Source organism: Protopterus annectens, chromosome 9.part0, assembly GCF_019279795.1.
Source record: "Protopterus annectens isolate FY-2018-M chromosome 9.part0, PAN1.0, whole genome shotgun sequence".
In the NCBI taxonomy this organism is placed as follows: Eukaryota; Metazoa; Chordata; order Ceratodontiformes; family Protopteridae; genus Protopterus; species Protopterus annectens.
The window spans coordinates 1,051,962,985-1,051,988,531 of NC_056743.1; the positions used below are offsets into that span (position 1 = coordinate 1,051,962,985).

The 25,547-nt window shown below is 37.8% G+C and overlaps 1 protein-coding gene across 2 annotated transcripts in view; it reads right to left on the bottom strand.

The window, feature by feature from the left end:
- Positions 1-25,547, bottom strand: part of ITGB7 (integrin subunit beta 7) — a 603,012-nt gene that overhangs the window by 200,028 nt on the left and 377,437 nt on the right. The window contains exons 1-5 of one of the 2 annotated variants that reach the window (XM_044083857.1): positions 18,945-18,956; positions 8,207-8,209; positions 5,504-5,507; positions 2,728-2,926; positions 727-897 (exon numbers count right to left, since the gene is read on the bottom strand). In XM_044083857.1, coding sequence (XP_043939792.1) covers positions 727-829 — 103 coding nt within the window. In that variant the 5' untranslated portion in view covers positions 830-897; positions 2,728-2,926; positions 5,504-5,507; positions 8,207-8,209; positions 18,945-18,956. Of the gene's footprint in view, positions 1-726; positions 898-2,727; positions 2,927-5,503; positions 5,508-8,206; positions 8,210-18,944; positions 18,957-25,547 lie in introns of those variants that run through there. The other variant, XM_044083856.1, reaches the window with a different exon arrangement.

Consider the following 25,547-nt stretch of genomic DNA (forward strand, 5'->3'; position numbering starts at 1 on the left):
TGGACAGTACCTTCAATAAGACAGCAGTCTATATATTCTTAATAAAGAAGAGGCAATTATATGTATTGCTAAAGTGTTTTTTGTATGTTTAGTGCCAATGATTTTTGTAATATCTGATTAGTAATAAATATGCAGCTAACATAAATCCAGTAACTCTAAAAATTATCTTGGGTCACAGCAGAAGAGTTATTCCAAGATCTGTGGATTTTGCAACAAAATTATCCTCACCTTGGGCAAAAGAATGCTATTATTACTGTTAGTGACCTTCAATTTCATTGAGGATAGATTTGTTAGCAATTAGCAGATCGATAAATTGTATCTCATACACTTGAGGAGTTTGTTATGGTAGTTAGTGGGCTAGAATTTTCAGTTTTATCCAGTTTGTAGTGGCCACCCACTTACAAAAATGATAATTAGCTGTTTTTGAAATATTTTATTGGATGAATTTTTTGATTGGTTCAACTTCACTGAACAACAGTTGCAGAATGATAAACTATGATTCATAATAGTCATGCTTCTTCAAAATAAGGTTATTTTTTGATGAATAGACATTATTTCTTTAATGACAGCTCACACATGAAGAAGTCAGTATTAGCAGCAATACCTATATCATATCTATATCTATATTTCTATATCTATAGCTAAATCTATCTATATTACATATATTTTTTTCATAGAACTCTTGGTAAATGGCAAATCAGATAGCAGATTGTTTGGTTTTCTTACCAATCTTAACTGACTTTGTCACATTCTTTAGAGCAACGAGGAGGTCATTTCCCAGTTTTTTGATGTTCTCCAGATCATCTTTCATGGAATAAGAGAGATCCATTAAGTAATACAGGTCCACTGGGTATCCCTCTGCCCGTCTAAAATTTACAGAGAAAGTCTCTGGAACTCCTGTTGAAAAGATACTGAATTAATAATTTTGTGGGCATCACATTATCTCATATTAACAACAATGATCAGAGAAGAAGAATTTGTTTTACTAGCAAATAACACCACTAGGCACATGTTTAATAACCTGGTGATTGCTGCTGTTGGAAATGCCCTGCTTCCTACACAAGAAATAAAACAGTGCAGTAGAAGTCAGTAATCTGAGCTGTTTCTGATATCAAAAGGCTTCTTTTGGCTGGATTCATGACAAAAAAGATAGAATCTTGATTGTGACCCAGGTAATCAGGTTTGATTACTGATTCCTGAGGAGTTTGCTGGGGGACAAGGATTGTGCAACAGTTTTACCAGCTCCATATTTAGGGGTGGAGAAGGGATGGAATTAGGACTAATAGTTGGTGGAGCCTAAGGAGTCTAGTTCAACATTGCATGTATTTTGTACATGTATTATTGGCTGTTGGTTGGGACTATGGGTAAAGACATAAGAAATAGCCCAGCTGTCAGGATGACACCATACCAGGATACTCTGATCTCCACTCTGATTACTCCCTAGTCACTTACACAAAAGATTCCCTACTTGAGTTTTACCTAGAGAGGTGTTATGCATTTTAGAGTAGAAGACAGAGAAAGTGCTGTAGAACATGGCTGATAGCAGACAGCTTGGGGGGTACAAAAAAAGCTAATTTCTCATCACATTGTTTGCATTTAAAGATGTGTTATAACCTTCTGTAATGAAGCACTGCTGGTTGTTGTATCTGCTGGGTGTGCTTGACACTTTGAAATTCACTAGAGTAGCTTAACAAGGGAAATTCAGTCACTAAATGAACTCAGTCTGTCATTGCACAATGCCTAGAAATGAAACAAGTACAGCTGATTATAATGTACAAGAACTTCATTTTTGTTTAATTTTGGGGATCCACTCATTCTAGAAGATTATAGGGGACCATGTCAGCTGCTGATCTTAGGTCTGTTTCAGTGCCAACACTCAGAAGAGTGTGGCAGCTTGCTCTCTTCCTATGGCTTTGTCATCTCTCTTACCCTGGCATGTGACTCTTTCATCTGTGTTATCACCACATAGTAAATTTGGGAAGGGTCATAAGGCAGTGCATTCCCAAGTTATAGAGCTACAAATGTAAACTGGTTATGGGAAACAGTAGATGTTGTCATACAGAATGTTTTTATGTCACAATTCAAGATTGGATCCTATTTCATCTGTAAAAGTCATAATCCAGACTGAGCAGGAAAACTAGAGGTAAAGTCCATATATATATCACAGATGCAATAAGGGCTTCATATGGTCCCAGTAGAATTTGGTTCCATAACAGTGTGAAATATGTGCTTACTGGGAATGAAGAAATGACATTTTAAGGCAAAGTGTTAGATATAGCATGGCATGACTCTTAACAATTGTGTAAAAAAGTAAAATCCCTTAGACCTCACCTGCAGCTGGCCATAAAAGAGTTAAATGTCTGCTGATACATTCTGACATAGTAAGCTAGCAGTGTTCTGTTAATTGTTTGTGTTTGTACATGATAAACATGCCTGGGGAGATAAAAAGAATGGCACAGCTCTTCACTGGCTTTTGCTAGTAAATATCATTTGCTATACATGGTTCAGGTCGTCTGAACTACTGAAACCAAAAAACCCCACAGTGAAATGAATAAAATGTGTATATTGTTGGCTGCAGTTATATGTCAACATACTGTAGCAGTAATTGCTTACTGCAACCTAGAAAATGAAGCTGGAAGAATAAATGATACAGCAGCAATTGTTTGGGACCACAGTTTTGTAGTCCTGCCATCTGTTATTCTGTATGTTAGTGATAGCTCGTCTCACCTGGACGTAGTTTTAGATGAAGCTTCTGAGGTGCTAGCTGTACAATTTTTTTGTCATTGTCTTCACTCAGTGGCAGATTCTCTTTTACCTCCCATGTATTTGTGGGATTAATGATGTCACTAAGATTGCAACCACGCTTCAGAAGATCCTGCAGGGGACCACATCGAGTTGAATCTGTCTCTCCTGGTTTTGTAAAGTCCTGAGAGGAAAAATAAAACATTTGAACCACATTTCTTATATTTTCTAAATATGTATTTTCTACCTTTATTGCTTTGTTTTTGTTTCTATGTATAGAACAGCATATAACTGTACTCTCCAGAAAAGGATGGAACTCTGCCTAATGTAGCAGCACTCGGGGACTTGGGGTTTATGTTTTTCTGGGAAAAATGGAAATAGATTATTTTATTAAAACAAAGTGAAATCACATTTTAGCATTATGACTGTTAAGAGGCAAAGCAAAATGTAAAACATTGTTATGTATTTAAGCAATGCATTTGATACAATGTGCCAAAATTTCCACAAATTAAATCATCAGATACTGGAAGGTTTACTTCTAAGGACCGACTTACATTGTAGTTAGACTGTTACATTGGCTAATTCAGTACTATATGATTTTATTATCCAATCAGGTATCATGACATTTACTGATCTTCAAATTATTACAAATCGAAGTTAAAAAATAAGATACATTTCACAGTAATTTATGACCTTTTGGCTTTCAACAACAGATGCTTCTCCAACATGAGCATTTCATTTGCTTGATAATATTTTGCTCTTTCCTTTGAAGAGAATTCATATGTCATTAACTATACATGCTATTAAGTTGGCTATTCAAATTCATATTTTTGGAACATGAAGTGGTCAGTCAGAATATATTATATAATACCAAAGATAGCAGAAGTAGGAATCACACTTGCTCTTAGGGAAAGTTGAAACATCTCAAGAGACACATTTTTTTCCTTTCTCCATATTGTGGCAGCCTCATAATTAATTATATTTGACCTGACAGTTAATTATATTTATTAGTAATGGGATGTGTGGAGTTGGGGGTTCAAGGTTAGTATGCTACATTTTTGCACGCAGTTTGACAGCAGTTTGGCTAAATCCTTTGGGTTGAATGCCACTTGTGAAAATGCTGCCATGAATGAGAGGTTGATGTCAAATGTTCACTAAAGGGAATGCCATTTGGTTAAATATTTTTGCTATAGTAATTGTAGACATCAATGAGGTTAGGGTTAGAACTGAGATATGGGGTGAGATTACGCTAAGTTTTGGTTTTATTAATCATTAGGGTTAGTTTTAGGATAAAAGTTAGGATTAGAGTTAAGTTAAAGGATAAAAATAGCATTATTTTTGGGACTGGGATTAAACTTCATTATGATTTGGGTTTTGAGGGGTATCCACAATTCTTCCATTATAGTTATGCCCTGTAACACGTGATGTAAATGATTATGTATATTGATATCATTTGTGCATTTTTTTTTTCATTTTAGGCAAAATGTATTCAAGCTACTGAATCTTTGAAAATTTGGATCTTTTTTGTCTTTTGATCAGTATGTGTTTGAATGGATCTTATAGAACTGTACAAGTGGGTAGGACTTGATCCATATCTAAAACTACCTAAATACTGTTTTTGTGTTTTTTTTTAATGCAGTTACTTCTTTAGAGGAAACATTGTTTTAAAAATAATGTATTTCAGTAGCCTGTCAGCAAGCACTTTCACTAACAGTGGAGATTTCTGTTTTCTTCACTGTTGTGTGACCCCAGAATAGATATATTTAAGTTTGGGGTGGGAGGTACATTTGTTATGGTATTTTACCTTTACTGTAATCCCATTCTTAGTTCAGTATTGAGGAATTTTTCTAAGGAGTCCTGATACAGTGAAAATGTGTGGCCTGGTTTTTGAACTTGTCAAGCAAAAGATGCTGGGGCATTTTTTTTTCTTAGCTGCCTCTTCCCCATGCCTGCTGACCATTTATTCCCCCCGTCAGTCTTGAACCCATTAATTTCTCTGCCACTGGGGATTCTCCAATGCAAGGACAAGAGCCAACTTGGGGGGTGTTTGTCATTCAGGTAGCTATGAAGGTGGCTTATGCCCTTGCTGGCATCTACTGATGCCATCAATGAGGGCATTTTCTGTTAAGCTAATGCAAACACTCTCATGACAGAAGGTGCTTAGAGTGCCCTTCCCATGTGTGTGTGGATGTTTACATCTGCATACTAGTGAGATATACCATAACCATCTTGGAGGCGCCAAGCCTATTTCACTGATCTGTGTGGCATCACTTGGTGGTAACAGGCCTCACCTTGCTGGACGTGGAATGCAGAATGTGGCTTGAGGTATGCTTCCCTCTCAGGAGATGGGTAGGCCAGTGTTAGTTGCTCACTCCTACCTTCCCCTGCTCCTCTCTGCTACTTGAACTTGGGTCATCTCCATGACAGTTAGGGTTTCTCCCTCTGTGCCTCATAGCCAGGCTCTACAACTTGAGCAATTAACATGAGACATGACTTCTGCCTTGCCATGTCATTTTTAAGAAGCACGTATTGTAAACCTAGTTGTCTGCTGATGTGCCACATGTTATGATAACATAACTTTTCCCTAGTTCCTTTATCTATTTATTTAGCTGTTTTGGGTAACTGGTAGTGCTGGCTGGCCCCATGGGTCATTTATAGCAATGTACTTGTCTCTAGGACTAGGCCTAACAACAGCCAGTTTCAGCCTGATACAGATTACATAGACAACGGAGAGCAGTCAGTGCTCAGCCCTATCCCACACTTGCCTGTACATTGATTTCCATTTAAAAATCCTCATCGCCAGGATCTCCAGTGGCCCAGGGCTAAGTTTATATATAATGAAAGATAAGTCAAAACATGGCTACTGCAAGGAACTGATAAATTCTGTGTTTCTTTATTTTTGTTTGTTTATCAGATAGACCTGTTGGTTTATAAGATGTGCAACTCAATTAGACTAGCTGTGCAGATAATTGTTGTAATAAAATAGTGCATCATTTTAAACTGATAAGCCTGGAAGAAAGGGGATATTTTCAACCACTATGGTGAGATTGAAGACAGCAGGAAAGGTTAGCAAGAGAGAATAAGAGAACAAGACGTAACAAAGGAATCAAGAAAGGACACGGTGCATGGAATCTGATGCTTTACCTGCAAGAAAAGTAATGGAAGCCCAATATGTTATCAATGGGTAAGGAGAGGGTACTGTGCCTTACAGACCACCACATGTTAGAAAGAAAAACAATGGCAGGTTCAAATCCAATATTAGTGGATGGGAAAAGATGAGGAGAAAGCCATTCATGGGGTATTCTTTACTGTTTTATAGTGAAAGATGAACTGCACACTTCTAGGGTAAAGATGATAAAGGAAAGAAATTGAAGTTTTGTTAGATAATTCATTTCAGCAGACGATAAGATCCAAAGGTGGGAAGGGGATGTCTTTAAGCTGCACTAATTAATGCAAACATGAGTGAGCCGGCAATAACCATGCCTATGGTAAGTCCTGTCATCCAACATGTTTTCAGATTATGGGATGAGACAAGAATACCTGGAGAAAGTGGACACAGAGAAGAAAAAAACATAAAACTCACCCAGAGTGGAATCAGAGGGCAGGACTGGACCCTGAGAATATGGGACAGAAACATTAATCATTCAACTACTATTTTACCAAAACTCTGCCCATTAACATGCTTGTACACTCACTACTTGTCAGTTTTCACTTGATATTATCAACATACATCACACTACTTCCAAAGTATCACTGACTCTGACCTGAAAATTGTAAGTTTGAAAAAAACAATGACAAGCATTGCAACCATAAAAGTATACTATATTGCTACACACTGCTTATCATCTGAAGATGCATATTAATACAACTCCACTTTTCTGTCAGACATATTATTTGGTAGTGTCAATACTTAAGCAGTAAACATGATTTAGGGCCTTTAACTCTGATTTCTGAGTTAAAGATGTTGACAGCCAGGTAACCAGGATTTACATACACAACTAACCCTTTACCCCTTTGCAAACTGACATTTTAAATGTAAAAGGTTAAAAGAATGGCAAAATCCAATCCACAAACAGATTTTCAAATTGCAAAAGTACATATTAGCACCTTATGAAATCAGTTTTATTTTTATAGCAGCAGTGATATCATAAAATGTATAAAATAACAATAGTTGAATCTGAATCCTTTACTGATCTCTGAGAAATCCACAGAAGAATAGGGACTTAAAATGAGATTTTGCTTGTTAAGTAGGGTCCCTGTGACATACATTTAGAAGGGTCGGGTCACTTGTTTGATGTAAAACAATAATTAGTATCTGTCAGGAAGCAGCATTATAGCTTAACATAGCTATGTTTAGTCATCATGGATCTTTAGTACTGCAATTTCTGATACTCCAGATTTATATTTATTATCATACATATATTCATGTAACATTAAAAAACAACACTTGATGAACTAGAATTTTTAACCTTAACTAGAATTGTGTTCCATATCCTGGGTAACATTTGTGTTACAAACCTGTCTCTTGTTATTGTCCTGCTATTATCCATTCTGCACCCCTGTCCCTCATTCCTGGATGTTTCATACCTCAAGTCAGTCCACTTTCATTTTTCAAGTCATTATTGGTCAGGGCCTTAAATTCTAGGCACACTTTTAATTTTGACAATCTATATAGTATGCCGCAGAGTCCTAAAAATTTCAAGCTATCAACGTACATCAAATGTTTACTGTGTTTTATTCTCTTAGTAAAGTGTCATTGAATTATTTCCAAACTACCCATATTAGAAATAGTCAGATTAAAAAAAAAGATTGTATCATAGGTCAGATCATGGATATAAATATATACATTTTAAAGTCTGATAATTTCTTGTTTTCAAGACATTTAAAACAAAACATGACTGCCTCAATGGTTTTGTTTTAATATCTTGTATATAATAATTAAAATTCATGTCTGATCCAACTATATTACCAAGGTCCTTTACATATTCTTCTATTTCCAGTACTTTACTCCCAGTCATTATTTTCTCCATTTATATTTACCAAATATTACTACTTTACAGTTATTATAGTTAAACTGTAACACAGCCTTAGTAGCGCAATCTTCTATTTAGCAAGATATTTTTTGTTATCTTCAGCATATTTATTAATTTCAGCCCCCACTTTAAAATCATCATTGAATTTTAGTAACCAAAATTTTGATTAACTATGCATTTCTAAAAAAAAACATGTTAAATAATATGGACTCCAACACAGATCCTTAGTGGACACCCATGGACAATTTCTTCCAATTAGATTGCATGTCCTCCCCGTGGTTGAGTGGCGTTCGAAAGACATGCACGGATGGGCGTGCCTTCATTGAAGGTTGGGCATTGGGCTGGCACCGTAAAAATCTACTGCCAATCATTAGCGGACCGGAGTTCCGCTGTGGCGACCCCTAACCAGGAAAAGCCGAAAGAAGAACAACAACCTTGTAGAAGTACACACTGTTCACGTTCAAGTAACCAATTAATTATCCATGCTATTTTCTTCTATTCCTTGTAAATGCTGCATTATATAAGCATGTCTTAAACAATTAAAATGCTTTTGAAACATCTAAATTAATTAAAACACATAATTTACCCTTTCATTTAAGTTGGCAATGTTATCATAAAATCTCACTCGGCCAATAAGGGTTGATTTTCCTTTAATGAACACATATTAGGCTAGATTCATGAATACTTTCATTAAGTGTTCACCATTCTGAGTGAAGACGACACAAGCAGAACTCTCACCTTCCTCCTCTTAATTTTAGTTTTCCTATTAATTTTCTTGCAGCCTTAAATATCAAGGGGGATTTATAAAGGTTATCAAAACAGTAGAGTATGTGTACAATTAGGGTTGGGAGGGTGGCCTAATGGTTAAGGTGTTTGCCTTACAAACATAAGGTGCAGGGTTTGAGTCTCACAAGGGATAATTGGCTAGGCTTAAAATGTCTCGCAAGGGCAGTTAGCCTAGTACTAATCTATGAACCTATGAACCTATTACTATAATCTGTCTGAATGAATAGACAACACACAAAATGTGTTAGTGATGTTTTTGAATACAGACTGTGTACACAGTGTAGACGTTCATGAATCCATACCTTAGTGTAGGTGTTCATGAATCAGACCCATAGTTTTTTATCCAGTTCTGGCCCATATATTCTATGATTCTACTATGAAATAATGAAAAGCATAATCAGCAGCCTTCTGAAATGCTGAAAAATAATGCCTAAAATGCAGAAGAGAAAAAAATCAACTTTAAGTACTTTTTGTAGGGGACAAGCTCCTCCTACATTCCTGATGATGGGGGCAGGCCACCCACACCTCTTAAGTTATACATACCAACTCCACAATTGCATCAACTCAAAGAACGGAGAAATCTCCCTAAAGAACGGAGCCATTGCTGCCACAGATTTATAAATTGCACTAACAATGATTTCCTATGGGAAACAGCGGTCAGCATTCTGACTCTTGAGGTTTCTTCTTGAGGGCAAACGAATCTCTGGGAATTTCACTTCGACCAACTGTAGGGAACCATATTCCATTCTCAACAAGTTTCTTTATTATGTATCTCACAAAGCATTTCCCAACATATATGTAAGACTTATTGGACAGTAATTTATCTTATCTGATCTATTGGGATTACATAAGATTTGTCTCAAATTGCTGGGTACAATTCCCTATTGCAACATAGAATTATATATAGCCATGAAGAGGAAAGAATGGTGTTGGAAATTAAGCAAATTAATTGCCCAAGTATATTATCTTGTCCCACTGAACTGCTTGCTTTTTTAAATTTATTTATTTTTAAAGATATTGCCCTTTCATCTTCAGATACAACTGGACAGGACTAAATATCATACAAATTTGTCATAGTTATACCGACATACCTGTAGTACTCAATCCCACAAAATGATTATTAACAATTTATGCCATTTCCTTTCTTTCGATAATTTTCTGGTTACCCTGCCTAAGAATACCTATAGTTTCTTTGTTACTTTTCTTTACCTTAACATGCTTATAAATAGCTTCTTGATGTTAAGCTTTAAAACTTAATAAGACTACTTTTAAATTCCTTTTTCAACTTCTTTGTTATATCATTTAAACACCTCTTGTTATTTTTCAGATTAATGTCTTCTGTATATTGTATGTAATTGCCTTTTCTTCCTTAATAGTATTTGAAGATACCTAGTCCACCAAGGTTTAACATTATACCTCCCTTTTTTCTAAATACTATTTTTTCAAAGTACATGCTAAAATATTTTTTAATATATAAACAACCATGTTTCATTTTCTTTTCCATATTTGTTTTTCCCTTATAATATCTCTCTATAGAACCTTCAGATTTAATAAATTTAGGTAATACTTTAATAGATACACATGTTGTATACTAAAATGTGATTATATGTTAAACACAATACTTTCATGGTCTGAAGTTCCAATAGGATGAATTACATTTCATAGTTTCATAGAGTGCTACTAGGCATGCAACATGGGGGCTGTTCTAAGGGTAACCAGGATTTCTGAAAATAATAATGATGTCCTGTACCCCAATAGGACATTGAGTGCCAGGCATTTATAAGCTACCTTTGCCCATAAGGGACATAGGTACTAGGCCAGGTGTGAAATTCCTATTCCCCATCAACTGGTGTAGGTTGCACTTAAACCAAGTAATAGACATACTAAGGAGGATCAATTTCTAGGATGCCTATCTGTCTGACCAGCATGTTCTGTTTAAGTCACAGACAAAATTCATGTCCCTACGCCTGGTATTTCTGGTAATGTTTGACTTACAAATATGCAGGAGATTCATAAGTGTGGGGTTTGTGGATGCCTTGTAAGCCAGGCATAGATCACTCCTCAGCCAATATAATTAAAGTCAGCTAAGATTATTGCTGGTAAATCATTCAGATGTCTTTCTAAAGTACTGAAAATTTTATGTTAAAGAATATTCATTTTTGGGCTTCTTTATGTTACTTAAAGTCTTTAGTCTACCAAAGGGATTACATTCTTCAAGAAAACAGTTATTATTTTTGTTAGACATACCTACAAATTCCAGGCTGCTAACTACAGAACTGTGATTCGACACTAGCAGACCTTCTCCTCTTCTCAGTCCTTACTAAACTATATTTAGTGTAACCTGATATAAATGTATAATCTGTGTCCCATGATTCTCTTATAACTATAATTTGACATTTATATTGCTGTATTATAAGTTCTAATTCCTCCTTCTTTCTTATACTCTGAGCAACAGGATATAAACATTCTAGAATTCTATTAAATTTGTCACATTTAATAATTTTACCTCATTCAAAATTTCTAAAAAAATTTAAAATCTATTTATATATTTAGTTTATAAATAATTCCCTTGATTACTGAAGTGCAAAAAGTCTTTTGCAAACATTTCATTGTCTATTACCATCTCTACTCAAATTGTAAGAACCTCAAATCCCTTTTTATTAACCATGCGTACATAATCAGATACTAAACAAGTTAACCTTTGTTAGGGCATAATCTGAAAAAGAAGAACATGGTAGCATTTCACAAAAAGTCAGTTTAACTTTTCTGAGTAATGTACATGAATTAATCTTTCATATGTCCCAAAGATTCATTATGCAAATCATCTGGTATCCTTTTTATTTATTTATTTTATTTATTTATTTATTTGCAGTTGGTTAACCAGGATAGTCCATTGGGCCAATAAGAACCCGTTTTCAATGGAGTCCTGGGGAGAAAAGCTCCAAAACAAAGGTTACAAAAAGATTACAGCAGTTTACAATTTCAATCATTTGTAGGTTAAAGACAAAGCTTTGAAACAGTGGTAACAAAAAGATTACAGCAGTTTACAATTTCTGTCATTTGTGGGTTCAAGACAAAACAAAGATTAAGCAGTTACAATGCAATTTTTAGGTTTCATTTTGTAAAAAAACAAGATTTAAGCATGTGCAATAAAATTTTTTAGGTTAAATTTTGTAGAAAACAAAGCATTGCTGTAGTAAATATATAGTTTCTTGAGTGGAATAGTAGGATTAGAGAATTATAAGAGGTTATTACAGTTGGCTTATTATTTGGTGTCTAATAATATATGATATAGATGCCTGTAGGAAGTGGAGAATAGGCTATGAGGGGTGGGAGCAGGAGCATTCCCATGAGGATGTTACATGTGAGTGCAGTGATTTTTTAAAAGCAGGGAGGTTGGTGGTGATACGGATGGAGGGAGGAAGGGAGTTCCATAGGCATGCCAGGGCAAAGGACAGGGGGGCTTGTCCTGGAGAGTGAAGGGGTTTGTACAGCTCTATTAGGTTTTGGTTATTAGATCTTAGGAGTTTTTGTGGCAGGTGCATTTTAAAGGTAGAGCTGAGGGAGGGACAGAGGGAGGGATGAAAAATGAGTTTGTGAGCAAAAGTGAGCTGAGTATAGGAGAGATAGTTGGGAAGCTCTAGCCAGTTAAGTTTGTGGAGAGATGCACAGTGATGGGTAGATGATTTGTGGCTAGTGGCAAATTTGGCAATTGTATTATAACAAGAGGACAGTTTTGTTTTGAGAGATGATAGGTTCATAGGTTCATAGTTTACTACTAGGCTAACTACCCTTGTGGGCCATTTTAAGCCTAGTCAATTGCCCCAGGTGAGAATCAAACCCTGCACCTTGTGTCTGTAAGGTAAACACCTTAACCATTATGTTAATCTTGTTAGGAGAGGGGCACCATAAAGGAGGGAAGGGATGAGAAATGTAGTAGCGAGAGTGAGCTTAGTAGATGTAGTGAGGAATCGATTGTGTCGGTAGAGCATGCCAAGTTTTTGGTGGTTTTTTTTATGTTTAGTTGTAGGTGGCTATTGAATTTAAGCTGGTCATCAATCTGGACTCCTAGTAGTTTGGTTTCAGTTACCAGTTCAAGAGGTGTATTATTCTGGCTAGTGATGGAGAATAGTTTTCTATCAATGGTGTTGGTTTTTGAGGGGGTAAGTGCCATAAATTTGGTTTTTGATGCATTGAGTGCTAGATGATTGTCCTTCATCCACTGTTCTGTGGTAGAGAAGGCGTCTTGAGTCAGTTTTAAGAGAGCGGGGATGGATGTGGCTGCACAGATAATTGTAGAATCATCTGCATATTGAATAAGTTTAGAATGAGGAATTGAGTGGAAGAAATCATTTATGAATATATTGAAGAGGAGAGGACCCAAAATGGAACCCTGGGGGACACCACTGGGTGTGTTAAGGAAGGAGGAGATGGCTTTTTTCCACTTGACAGCTTGTTGCCTGTTGGAGAAATAGTTGGTGAACCAATTGAGAGAGGAACGGGATAGGTTTAGGTTAGATAGTTTAGTTAGGAGAAGGTTGTGAGAGATAGTATTGAAGGCCTTAGAGAGGTCAAGAAGGAGGGTAGATACAGTAGAGCCAGAATCTCTGGCTTTATTTGCAGTTTCCAGGAAGGTAAGGAGGCAGTCATGGAGCTGTGACCGGGTCTGAATCCGTGTTGTGTGGAAGTTAGTAAGTTATTTTCTAAGAGATAGGGAAGGAGTTGAAGATGGATACATTTCTCTAGGAATTTTGATACAGGAGAGAGGATGGCTATGGGACGAAAGTTAGTAATATTGTTATTATTGCCTCCTTTTGCAAGGGAATGATGAAAGCCCTTTTTCAGAGTTTGGGTACAAGACCTTCTTGGATAGAGCGATTGATTAGGATGCTGATGGGGAAGGCAATGGCTTCGGCAGCTATACTGAGGAAGGATGAGGGAATGTTATCGGGGGCATTTGTGCATGGTTTTAGCTTTTGCAGGAGTTTTCTTATGGTAGAAGTAGGAATGGGTTTTATGGAGAATGGTGGGAGTTGAGAGACTGGAGATAAAGGGGGTCACAAGAGGGGGGATGCAGAAGTAGGGGGTGAGGTGTTAGAGAAGGATGAGGTTAGTTTGGAAATAGAGTCTATGAAAAAAGAGTTGAATTGGGTGGCCAGATCTATATCTAGTGCATTTGGGTCTGGGCTTGGGTTTTCTGCTGAGCCAGGTTTTAGGAGGGTAGTGATGCCTTTCCAGAATTTTTGAGGATTGGTTTTATGGTTGTTTTGGAGTAAGGAGAAATAATTCTGTCGATCTGCTGTGATAAGCTTTTTAACTGTATTGCGAAGTGTTTTGAATTCATTAAGGATGGTGGGAGTTTTGTTTCTTTGGTAACGTGCCCAGGTTTTGTCTCTAAGTCGCATGGCAGTTAGTGTGTTTTTTGTTAGCCAGGGGGCGGTATTGTTTCTTATTCTTTTGTTTTTTATGGGGGCAAAACTATCAAGCAGTTTTAGGAAAGTTGTATTGAAATGTGCAACAGCATTATCCAGGGGTAGAGTTATTAGGGGGTTCCAATTTATTGATTTTAGGGAGTCTGAGAAGGTTATTGGGTTGAAGTATTTTAGGTAGCAAGTGCTGATGTAATTATGAGTTACTTGTAATGGAGAAGGAAGACGTCTAGTGAAAATGGGAAGGTGGTCATTGAGGGAATCAGGAAGAGTTCCACTATCAGTGTAGTAGTGGGGGTGAGAGACTAAGATCCAGTCTAGGGTACTGCCACTGGAGAAGTCTTTAGAGGGCCTGGTAGTGAGGTTGATGAGCTGAGAGTACTTATATAGGTTGATGTTTAGGGGGTGTGTAGGAGAATTAATGGAAGACCAATTAATATTTGTGTCTCCCATGATAATAGTTTCATTTCTGATATTGGTAGAAAGCCAGGATCGGATATCCTCAAGTACTGAGATATTGTCTCCAGGGGGGATGTAAAGTGAGGCTATGCATATGTGTTTGTGTTTATTTAATTGAAATAGAGCTAATACTAATTCTGCATTGGAGAAGTGAGGAATGGGTTTGTTATAGGGAGTAATGGATAGGGTGGATGAATAGAGTAGAGCTACCCCACCACCCTTTTTGTGGGCCCTGTCTTTTTTGATGATAGAGTAGTTTGGTGGTACTATTTCAGCAGCTTTTATATTAGGTTTTAACCAGGTTTCAGATATAGCTAAGATGTCAGGTTTGTTGTGGAGAAGCCAGGCATGGAGGTTGGAGATTTTGTTAGCTATGCTTTGGGCATTTAGAGAAGCTAGTAGGATGGATTTAGATGTAGAGGAAGTGGTGTTTGGGCCTGGGTTAGGGTGTATATCTGCAGATAGAAGTATGGTTGTTAGGTGTTGGATTATGCTGATGAGGTGTTTGGATTGCCTTGTTTGTATGTTGTATATTATCAGATGTGTGTGGATATTGGAGGTTAGAGAGGGGCTAGAGAGTTTATAAGTAGTGCTTAGTTTGTAGTGAAAAAATAGATGGATGTTAATGGGATACAGTCCAGGAGAGATTGAGACAAATGAGTGTGAGTGAGTTGAAGGGAGTGAGCTGGTTGTGTTAAGGAATGGTGTGTGATTTGTGGAGTTGGGCTGGGTAAGGTAGTGGATATAAGTAAGGTTCAGAAGAAGTAGTAGTTGAATTGAGAATGATATAAGTTTTGTAAGCATGTTGAGACTTTGATAAAGTAGAATATATAGTGTAGGGAAAGGGTTAGAAATAGATATTGCGTTATTAAATATGAAGGGAAGTGTGAGGAGACGGGTTATAGGGGAGGGGGTAGAAAGAAGATGGTGGTGAAAGGGGTGGAGTGTAATAGGTAGAGATGAAGTAGGAGAGGATTGTGGTGTGTAGGGGAGGGGGTAGCAAGAGTATGGTGGTGAAAGGGGAGGGGTGTAATAGGTAGAGAGGAAGTAGGAGTGGTTAGGTGAGTATAAGTGTAGATGTACTGGGGTGGGTGGGATTTGGGGGTAGGGTAGGGGAGCGAAGTGAGCCTGCAGGCTGAATGGAGCGGGTTACACCCAAGGAAGGTAGGCAGCAGGACAGTGTGAAAAACAATCAGTCTGGTGAAGGTATGTACAGAGGAAGGTAAGCAGGGTGGTTAATGGGATTCTTGGGGTGCAGTACAAAGGGAAAGGAGAAGACAGAATTCCAGAGGTGGAGATGGGTAGAACTGTTACTTAGCAGTTGAGAGAGAGAAGACTATTAATATGCTATATTGTAGTGCGTGGGAAGGAGTGAGGGAAAAGGGGTTATAGATGGGTAGACACTGCCACCTAGTGGACAGAACCTGAGTTTGTAAAGAGAGGAACCACTAAAGCAGATCGATAGATGTAGGGGGGAAGGCAGCTCTGATATAGTGAAAAAGGAGCCAGGGATGAGGCAGGTATGAGGGGAGTTCACAGTAAGAAGGGTATGGCTGCAGACGATTCTGGCTGGGATCCTTTACTAGCACCAGGCAAGTGATAGAACAATTTCTCAAGCAAATTGCAGTAGGGATAATAGCATGTTAAATACTTTCTTTAATCCTTTAACTCTCTCTTCTGGGAGAAAGATAGGACTGTCCCTGTAGTGAGTCAGGCAAACAGAGTGAGACTTGCTATCCTGAGAATGGCCTTGGATATCCAGGAGGGCTGGGCCAGTAGGCAAAGCGAGCTTAGAGGAAGAAAGTTGAAGAGCTGGGGAAAATAGAGAGGAAGACGTTTATAAAATTAAGTAGTAGGTTAGGCAGTAGTTAAGGATAATACATAATTTACAGATTATGAAATGTACAGATTAGGCAGCAGTGAACATATACAAAACTAAGCACCAGTGCATCATGAACAAGTCCCTACAAAACTAGGTATAAAAATCCCTACAAAACAGTTTAAAAAAGAAAATCTTCTAGATTAATACAATTACTTATCTATGTCAGTGTTACAGTGTAGTTTAATACTAGATTCAGTAATGGGATAAAATAAAAACAATGTAATTCCTGCAATAAATAAACGTTTTCAAAAATTGCACTTTAACCCACAGGCAAGTAGTGAAATTCACATACACAGTCTCAGTGTCGTTAATACTTGATTCAGTAGCAGGATAAGATAAAAAAAACAATGTAATTCCAGCATTAGATAAGCGTTTTCAACAAATTACACTTTAACCTACAGTCATGTACTGAAACAGATTCACATGCACATACTCTAAGTTCCAAATTCAGAAGTGGGTATTTATAGGTATTAATAAGCACATTGTATAGAGTTATCCAAGGCAGGGAGCTATTTACTGTTTCCAATTAAGAGTGGGGGGGCACATTTCAGTCTATACACGTAGCTACTATTTGGTATGTCCTTTTCCCAAGAGCAGAATATGCTATGGTAGAGTATCTCCGATAACCACAGACTGGTAGGTGATTTTGTCTAGTTCAGTCTATACACATAGCTAGAGTTAGGTATGTCCTTTTACCAAGAGCAGGATATGCTATAGTAGAATATCTGCGATAACCACGGACTGGAAGATGATTTTGTGGTTAGGTGGGAAACAGCAGCACAACCAAGGCATAGGAATTGTTCTTAGGTTAAATTCAGTCAATTGGGGCTAGAACGACTCTTTCCCAGTTTAGTAGGCTCTAATAGAGCGTACATATGCTCATCACTTTGCTAAAGCAGCAGATAAGCGAGAGTGGAACAATTAGGGTTGAAATTCACGGCTAGAAGTACTTCTAAAGGAGGGTAATTTTAGTTTGGTTCGGGCACTGAGCACAGATGTAGCTGGTGAACAAAGGTTCAATGGATGAGCACAATACCGATGTTTGTTAGTTCAGCTAAAACACGTGGAGGTGGTTAGCGGTTAGGAAAGTCAACCAGAAACGGATTTACTCGTTTCTTTTATAGAACAGACAGAGCTGGATTACTGCTATGTACTATTTTAGTTTAATTGGAGGGTATTTAGTAGAAAACTAAAATCCTGAGCCGCTTTTGCAGCAGACAGTGGGAGCAGTACCGTCGTTATATGGTACGAGATGCCCTTTACAGATACACCCCAGCATATAGTAAAAATACCCAATGTAAGGCACAAATCTCTGTAAGGTACCAGAAGTACAACCAATTATGACATGCAGGTTACGAAGCAGGTATGGCTGCACTCAAGTTGAAAAAAGGCATCAGATACTGAAGGTTATTGATGCTAGCAACTAAGAAGAATTTTACTAAAACAGTGAAATGTGCACAGTTTGGCTTTCTAAAATCAGGCTATACGTAGATGTGCTGGGAACGTATACCATAACATTACACAACTTTAAATCTTCAGATCATTGGGCACGCTACACAATGGAACTCGAGTAACATATGAGCAGAGCTACCACAAACACTTTACAGCTGATCATATGCAAACTTATGGAATTTGTCTCTACACAGCATAACAAAGACACAGTTGGATTAGACAGGCATCTTCCTAAGACCAATGCAAATAGTTCAGCTAAACATTATACAGCAAAAAAACAGATGTACACTTACTGGGAGTGTGGGATAGCAGGCCAGGAACACACAGCAGCCATGAGAGGAACCAGGGATTTAAAGATGGTGCCCTGGGGGATTTGACCCTTATGATAGGTTTAGGGCGGATGTGGAGGGGGAGGGGCGGAACTGGATATGTGAATGCAGGTGAAACCTGAAGGAAGGGCAGAACAGAGGTTAGATAGTAAGTTTGTAATGATGAGGTAAAACAGGGCAGTCTACACAGGAGGGAGGGGAGTGGGAAGAGCACAAATATGAAGAGGGGGAACTGTGGGGAGGGGAGCACTAATATGAAGAGGGGTGAGACTTGCTATCCTGAGAATGGCCTTGGATGTCCAGGAGGGCTGGAATGAAGAGGGGGAACTGTGGGGAGGGGAGCACTAATATGAAGAGGGGTGAAGTGAGGAGGGGGGATAAAATAGATATATGTAGTGATAGGTAGGGTGACACGGGGGAGGTTCACCCAAGGAAGGTAGGCAGCAGGACAGTGTGAAAAACAATCAGTCTGGTGAAGGTAAGTACAGAGGAAGGTAAGCAGGGTGGTTAATGGGATTCTTGGGGTGCAGTACGAAGGGAAAGGAGAAGACAGAATTCCAGAGGTGGAGATGGGTAGAACTGTTACTTAGCAGTTGAGAGAGAGAAGACTATTAATATGTTATATTGTAGTGCGTGGGAAGGAGTGAGGGAAAAGGGGTTATAGATGGGTAGACACTGCCACCTAGTGGACAGAACCTGAGTTTGTAAAGAGAGGAACCACTAAAGCAGATCGATAGGTGTAGGGGGGAAGGAGCCAGGGATGAGGCAGGTATGAGGGGAGTTCACAGTAAGAAGGGTATGGCTGCAGGCAATTCTGGCTGGGATCCTTTACTAGCACCAGGCAAGTGATAGAACAATTTCTCAAGCAAATTGCAGTAGGGATAATAGCATGTTACATACTTTCTTTAATCCTTTAACTCTCTCTTCTGGGAAAAAGATAGGACTGTCCCTGTAGGGAGTCAGGCAAACAGAGTGAGACTTGCTATCCTGAGAATGGCCTTGGATATCCAGGAGGGCTGGGCCAGTAGGCAAAGCGAGCTTAGGGGAAGAAAGTTGAAGAGTTTCTTTAATCCTTTAACTCTCCCTTCTGGGAGAAAGATAGGACTGTCTCTGTAGGGAGTCAGGCAAACAGAGTGAGACTTGCTATCCTGAGAATGGCCTTGGATATCCAGGAGGGCTGGGCTAGTAGACAAAGCGAGCTTAGGGGAAGAAAGTTGAAGAGTTTCTTTAATCCTTTAACTCTCTCTTCTGGAAGAAAGATAGGACTGTCCCTGTAGGGAGTCAGGCAAACAGAGTGAGACTTGCTATCCTGAGAATGGCCTTGGATATCCAGGAGGGCTGGGCCAGTAGGCAAAGCGAGCTTAGGGGAAGAAAGCTGAAGAGTTTCTTTAATCCTTTAACTCTCTCTTCTGGGAGAAAGATAGAACTGTCCCTGTAGGGAGTCAGGCAAACAGAGTGAGACTTGCTATCCTGAGAATGGCCTTGGATATCCAGGAGGGCTGGGCCAGTAGGCAAAGCGAGCTTAGGGGAAGAAAGTTGAAGAGTGGGAGTGTGGGATAGCAGGCCAGGAACACACAGCCTTTTTTCTGTATACTACTACTATCTAGCACTTCATTAAGCTTTCCCCCTTCACGTTAATTTTTGTCCCTTTGAGATAAATAAAACCTCTTCTTTCTCTAATGCAACTAATACTTACTGTTAATGTACCAATGTACATTGACTTGTTCATTTAACAGGTCCTTGTTCCATTCGTGAATGTAGTCTCATGTAGGAAATATTGCCTTTTTATATTGACAATCACAATATTCTTCAGTGTTATCTAATTTAAACTTCACAATACTCCATGGTTTGTTCAGTTTTTTACAGTTACTACACTTCATATGTGAATTATTTTCTGTCTTAAGATAATTCTTAAAAGTTTCACACTTTTGTAAGTATCCCTGGACAGTAAATCTTCTAAAGCATGTATATTCAAAGACTCCTTCAATAAATCTATCTAATATTACTGAATGAAATACTTAACTAACAGTTTATTGTAAATAACTTCCTTTACCGTGCTGATAATTCAGTTTCCTTGTATAGGTATCTAATTCATTAAACTCACCCTTTACTTTATACTCTCAGTGTCTCACACATGCATTTTTGCTTCTTGCTTGAAGTTCTCACTTTCATGAGTGTTCTTATACTAACAAATCAGGAAGTAACTTTGACTTAAACCTCCAATTAGAGCTGCTGTTACTGTACACTCCCCAACCAACCCACAAAATACCTTTGGGTAAAGCTATGTAGTGTAGTATGCAAGTACCCCAGTCCTTTCTGACCTACAAGTTTGGAAGAGCAGTTAATATAAAAGTGATTTTTAAAAAGGTTTTACAATAAGTAAAGCAGCTATAGTTATGTTTAACAAGAAATATGTAAAACTCGCTTTTGTGAGTGTTGTTATACTAACGAAGTGGGGAGTTCCTTTCATTTAGACTTCATATTAGAGCTGTCAATACTGTATACATCCCCACAAATCACTCAGGCTAAAGCTATGTACCATTCCTTTTGGAAATACAGTCTTGGAAGAACAATTAAAATGAAAGTGTTTTTTTTTTTTTTTTTTTTTTTTTGTTATGTTTTGCAAAAAAGTAAAGCTGCCCTAGTAGTCTTAACAAAAAATATGCAAAATGTGCTTTTGCAAGTTTTCTTATGCTAACAAAACAGGAATTTTCTTTGACCTGAACATCCTATTAAAGCTGCCAGTAGTGTACATGCCCCCCAAATACCTCAGGCTATAATGATGTATCGTATCGCTGCACAATTATATCAGTCCTTTTGGACTTTTCTGTTTGTAAGAGCAGTTAAAAGAGACAAAAGAATGGCTGCATGCCATACCACCCATAAAGCTTGTAGCCTGACAGCAATATAATCATATTTGCAAAGCTTGCCAGTGTAAGATGACACAAAAGAGGCTTCTCTGACTGTGAAATTATTGTTTTACAGACTTTCTGAACATTTGCTAGATATACACATCCACCAAAACCATCAGTCAGTGAGTTAGTATCACTAACTCTGTATCATACATTCCCACTCTTGACTGCAATCACAAATAAACTGTGTCTGCAGCTATTTGTGATAAAATATGTGGCATATTTTATCTTTGTTTTGTCTTCTATTAAAAAAAAAACTATTATAAGCACAAATCTCTAGCATTTCAAACTGGAAGTGGTAGGTGTGTGATAAGGGGGTGGATAACTAGGTTATGGGTGCAAAAAAACAAAGTGAACAAACTGATTCTATAATAGGAAGGCTAAGCCTCCCATAGCTTTACTCTCCAGCACCACAACTGTGCCTAAACAGATGCTCTAGTCACTGATACTGGTGCAGTTCTATAGTCAGGAATTGTAGGACTGGGCCCACATGAAAATATGTATATTTTATAATAAACAGGAAGCTATTGTTCTTCATTGTAGAGATTTTGTAGGGTCTATATCACATTGTTAAATGCTCTAAATGTGGAACACCAGTTCATTGAACCCTATTTGTTGAAGCCTTCATCTGTTGAACGATCATTTCAGTGAACTTTTTCCCATGGTAAGTAACCAGTGGGCCATTATTTGGAATTTGCCCTTTTCCCCACTGTAGTGCAATCTTGGAGTTGGTATACTTGGTTAGCGGGGCTGGGGTGGGCACAGCCCCCCATCAGGTTGAGTTTTAAAAATGCTGTTTTTGTTGTGGTTGGTAGGTTGGCCAACTTTTTATTTACCTTTGAAAACAGTTTTGCTGAAACTGTCATTTGATGGATGAAATTTCGACAAATAGGTTTTGATGAAGAGGCATTTGACATTTCGAGCATACCACAATGTGATATAGACTTGATTTTGTAGTATTTATTTAATCCTCAACGTATCCCTTTACAGTCTTATTTTTCTTTATGAATGGGATTGTTTCCTTTTCACTATGTCCTGTGTCTGTATTGCTTGCCAACAATCTCCTTTCCTGTTACCTTGATAGCCAATTTATTGATATTTGATTGAAAGTCAGCCTTGGAAAGCCATCAGCCAGGCAGCAATCTAGGTTATTACTGGCTCATCTCCCATTACCCCACAATACCCTGACATCTGCAGATTCCACAGTGCTGCCACAATGGCTCATGCATGTTTCAAAGCAGGATGTAAAATGACACAATTGTACAGGCATTTGTCATGGCAAACCTGCTGAATGCTTGAATACTTGATTCTGCTGTATGTCAGTCATGCAGTGGGCTGTACTGCCATTCTTCACCAAATGGGTGATTCAGCATCAGCCAGCACTCCCACCACTTCACCCAGTACTTCCACCATCTAGACCACTAATAGTCACAGGTCAGCAAAGTTGTATTATATTAAGTTTATGTAAGTTGTGGAATATGGCTTCTGATCATGGTGAGGCTGTCCGGAACATGTCTGTATCAAGAAGAAGTTACTTCAGAAGTAGTAACCATATGTATTTCAAGAAAAATGTAATATTATCTGTTTCCACCCATAACCCTCTACCAACAACATCAGAATAGTCCAACCTGACTCATTGTTAAATTGCATATATGTTCTTCTGGGTGGAATGACAATCTTATGTGCACTGTTGACCTAAAGGAATACGCATTATTTCATTAAACTTTCACTAAAAATGGAATATTAAAGCATATAAGGGATATAGCTTCCATTTTTTAAACAATAAATGCAGACTTGTGTAGTCTCACACACGTGCGCGCGCACACACACACACATACACACACACACACACACACACACACACACACACACACACACACACACACACACACACACACATATACTGAAACACTTGCATATATATATATATATGCATACATACATACATATATGTATGCTTATATATAACTTTGTATCAAATGGTCAAACTGTAAAAAGTTTGAAACCTAAGACATATATAAGATCATATATAAGATTACATTACCTTAAATTACAGGGAATTGAATAAAAGAAAAGTCCCTCTGCACTCCCCACACTCCCTACTGCTTAAACATACCGACTCTGAGATCACACTAGAACAAGGAAAAGGCAAATAGACAAATTCTCTGATTCCAACTTTACCACAATTTTATGTAGCCAATCATTGGCAACGATCAAACTCTGCAACTGATGTTTGAAGCATTCATAGTCTGTAGAGTTTGAGTGTGTGAATGGAACCCGTATATATATATATATATATATATATATATATATATATATATATATATGTATAGAGAGAGAGAGAGACACACACACACACACACACACACACACACACACACACACACACACACACACACACACACACACACACACACACAGGCAATCTGAGCAGAGCAGTACTTCACCGAGATGTCATTAGAAGGCATAGGCAATCCCAGCTAATAGCTACATATGCCTATGCTTTTTCTGGACTCCACTCATACCTCTAATCCTTTGAACACAAGTAATCTGCACAAAGCCAAAAATCAGGGACAAATTTTAACTATAGCTCTTTTAAACCTAGAAAGTTTCTGAATAACATGTTTTGCATTAGCATGCATTTACTAAAGGGTATTAGTTCTGAAACCCAAATGAATGTAATTTGATTCCTTCAGTCCTCAATGATTTGCAAGAAAAATCCCAAATATTATGATGGACAGAGCAAAAATATGAGGCAAAAATCTGGATAGTTGAGAGGTATGACTCCACTGCATGGAACTTGCAAAGTATGGACGTTTGTGAATTGCTATACTATGCACGAGTCCTTGTAGAGCAGTATATCGGGATGCAAAAGGGCACAGTTTTTATAAACTGTAACCAAAGAGCACTGCAATTACATGTGGCTTTGAAAAGCATCAGTACTCAGAAGAGCAACACTGTTCTATGCAGCAGCAAGGCTTATATTAGCTGGAATTCCCTCCAAGGAGAATGATGGTGGTGGGGTGGTGGAATAGCTAATATCTGGTGGCTAGTTTGTGGAATAATGGTATCAAAATGAGTACTGAATTTAGTGGTAATCGCAAAGGGGTGTTGCTGCAGGAGTTGAACTAGGATCTACTGGGTGTGCTGGAGCTTTTTTTGTCCTCAGACCAAAACTGTTCATAAGACCACCAAGTAGAAGTCTAAAAATTTTGAAAATTGTATTCTTTTTTTCTTGATTTTAAGAGGTCATTATTATGGGTTTTCACTTCCTGACAAAACTGATTAAACCAATTTGGATTTAGTTGCATGGTAGTACTTCTATGGACAGTCCTGTTGTGATATCATAGACTTGGCTGTAGGTGTTATATATGACAGAATGTGGCCTAACATACAGTGAATGGCTTGACACATTATGCTAGCTATTGTGGATCAGGCATTGGTATCCACATAATTCATTGTAAAAGCTGTAATTTGAACTGATGTCCTTTATATTTTATTTGTTTCCAAATTAAATTTTGTCCCATTAAACTGCACTTGAGTCCTTCCTCTTTTATGGATGTGGAACACCAACAATGACTATCAGACAGAAGCATTTACAGTGTTTTCAATTTACTTTTAGTAAGAGTGTCCGTTGGTGTGGTGATATAACTTATTTCTGAAATGAATATTGACCTGCTCAGTGTTTACTAATGCTGGCAGTGTTTCAAGCGTTCTTTCTTTTTAATATTCTCATAGAGGGACTTCCTGTTATTGTGTCTGCCCTTATCTATTGAACACTGCACTTAGCCCTCAACATTTGCTTAACTTCCCGACCTCTGTTTCATTCCTCATTACTACTCAAAGAATTGTCTTCTAAAAGGTTATACTCTGCTGTTCCATAAAATACTAATCAGAAGAAGCATCTGATGGAAGTTTACAACCTTGCATAATTTCTCTTACTAAATGAAGATTTTGCGGACAATCTCTGATTATGTTTAGACTTTTTTGAACTGGAAAGAGACACTTGTTTTTCCATATTAGCAATCAGTATGTCCACACAGAATCTGCACTAGTAGAGACATAAGCATGAATCAAACAAAGGTTTCCCAAGCAAATATCATTAATTTTGATCACTCATTTCCACCAAAAGCAGGGAATTCTTCTTCACCGTTCACTAACAATTTGATGTATTAGTTGTAGAACTTTTGAAAGTATCAAACCACACAGACTCATAATTATCTAAATGCTGTTTACATTTAAAGAAAAAACTGAACTACTTACTACTTCTAGTGGTATCCATCCAACATGGTATAATTGCCCTAGTCAGCCAGATATAAGTTACTAGCTTGTATCAAAGAGCCCCAAAAGTGGTAACAAGTGAAAAAGAAAAAATAAAGGATTTCCTAGTGTGGCTCCATGTTAGATAATCGAACTTTCAAAAGTTCGACTGTCATATGGTCAACACCATATGCTCGAACTTTTAAAAGTTCGAACATCTAATAAAAAAAAAATAAACTACACAAATAACCTACCTGAACGTT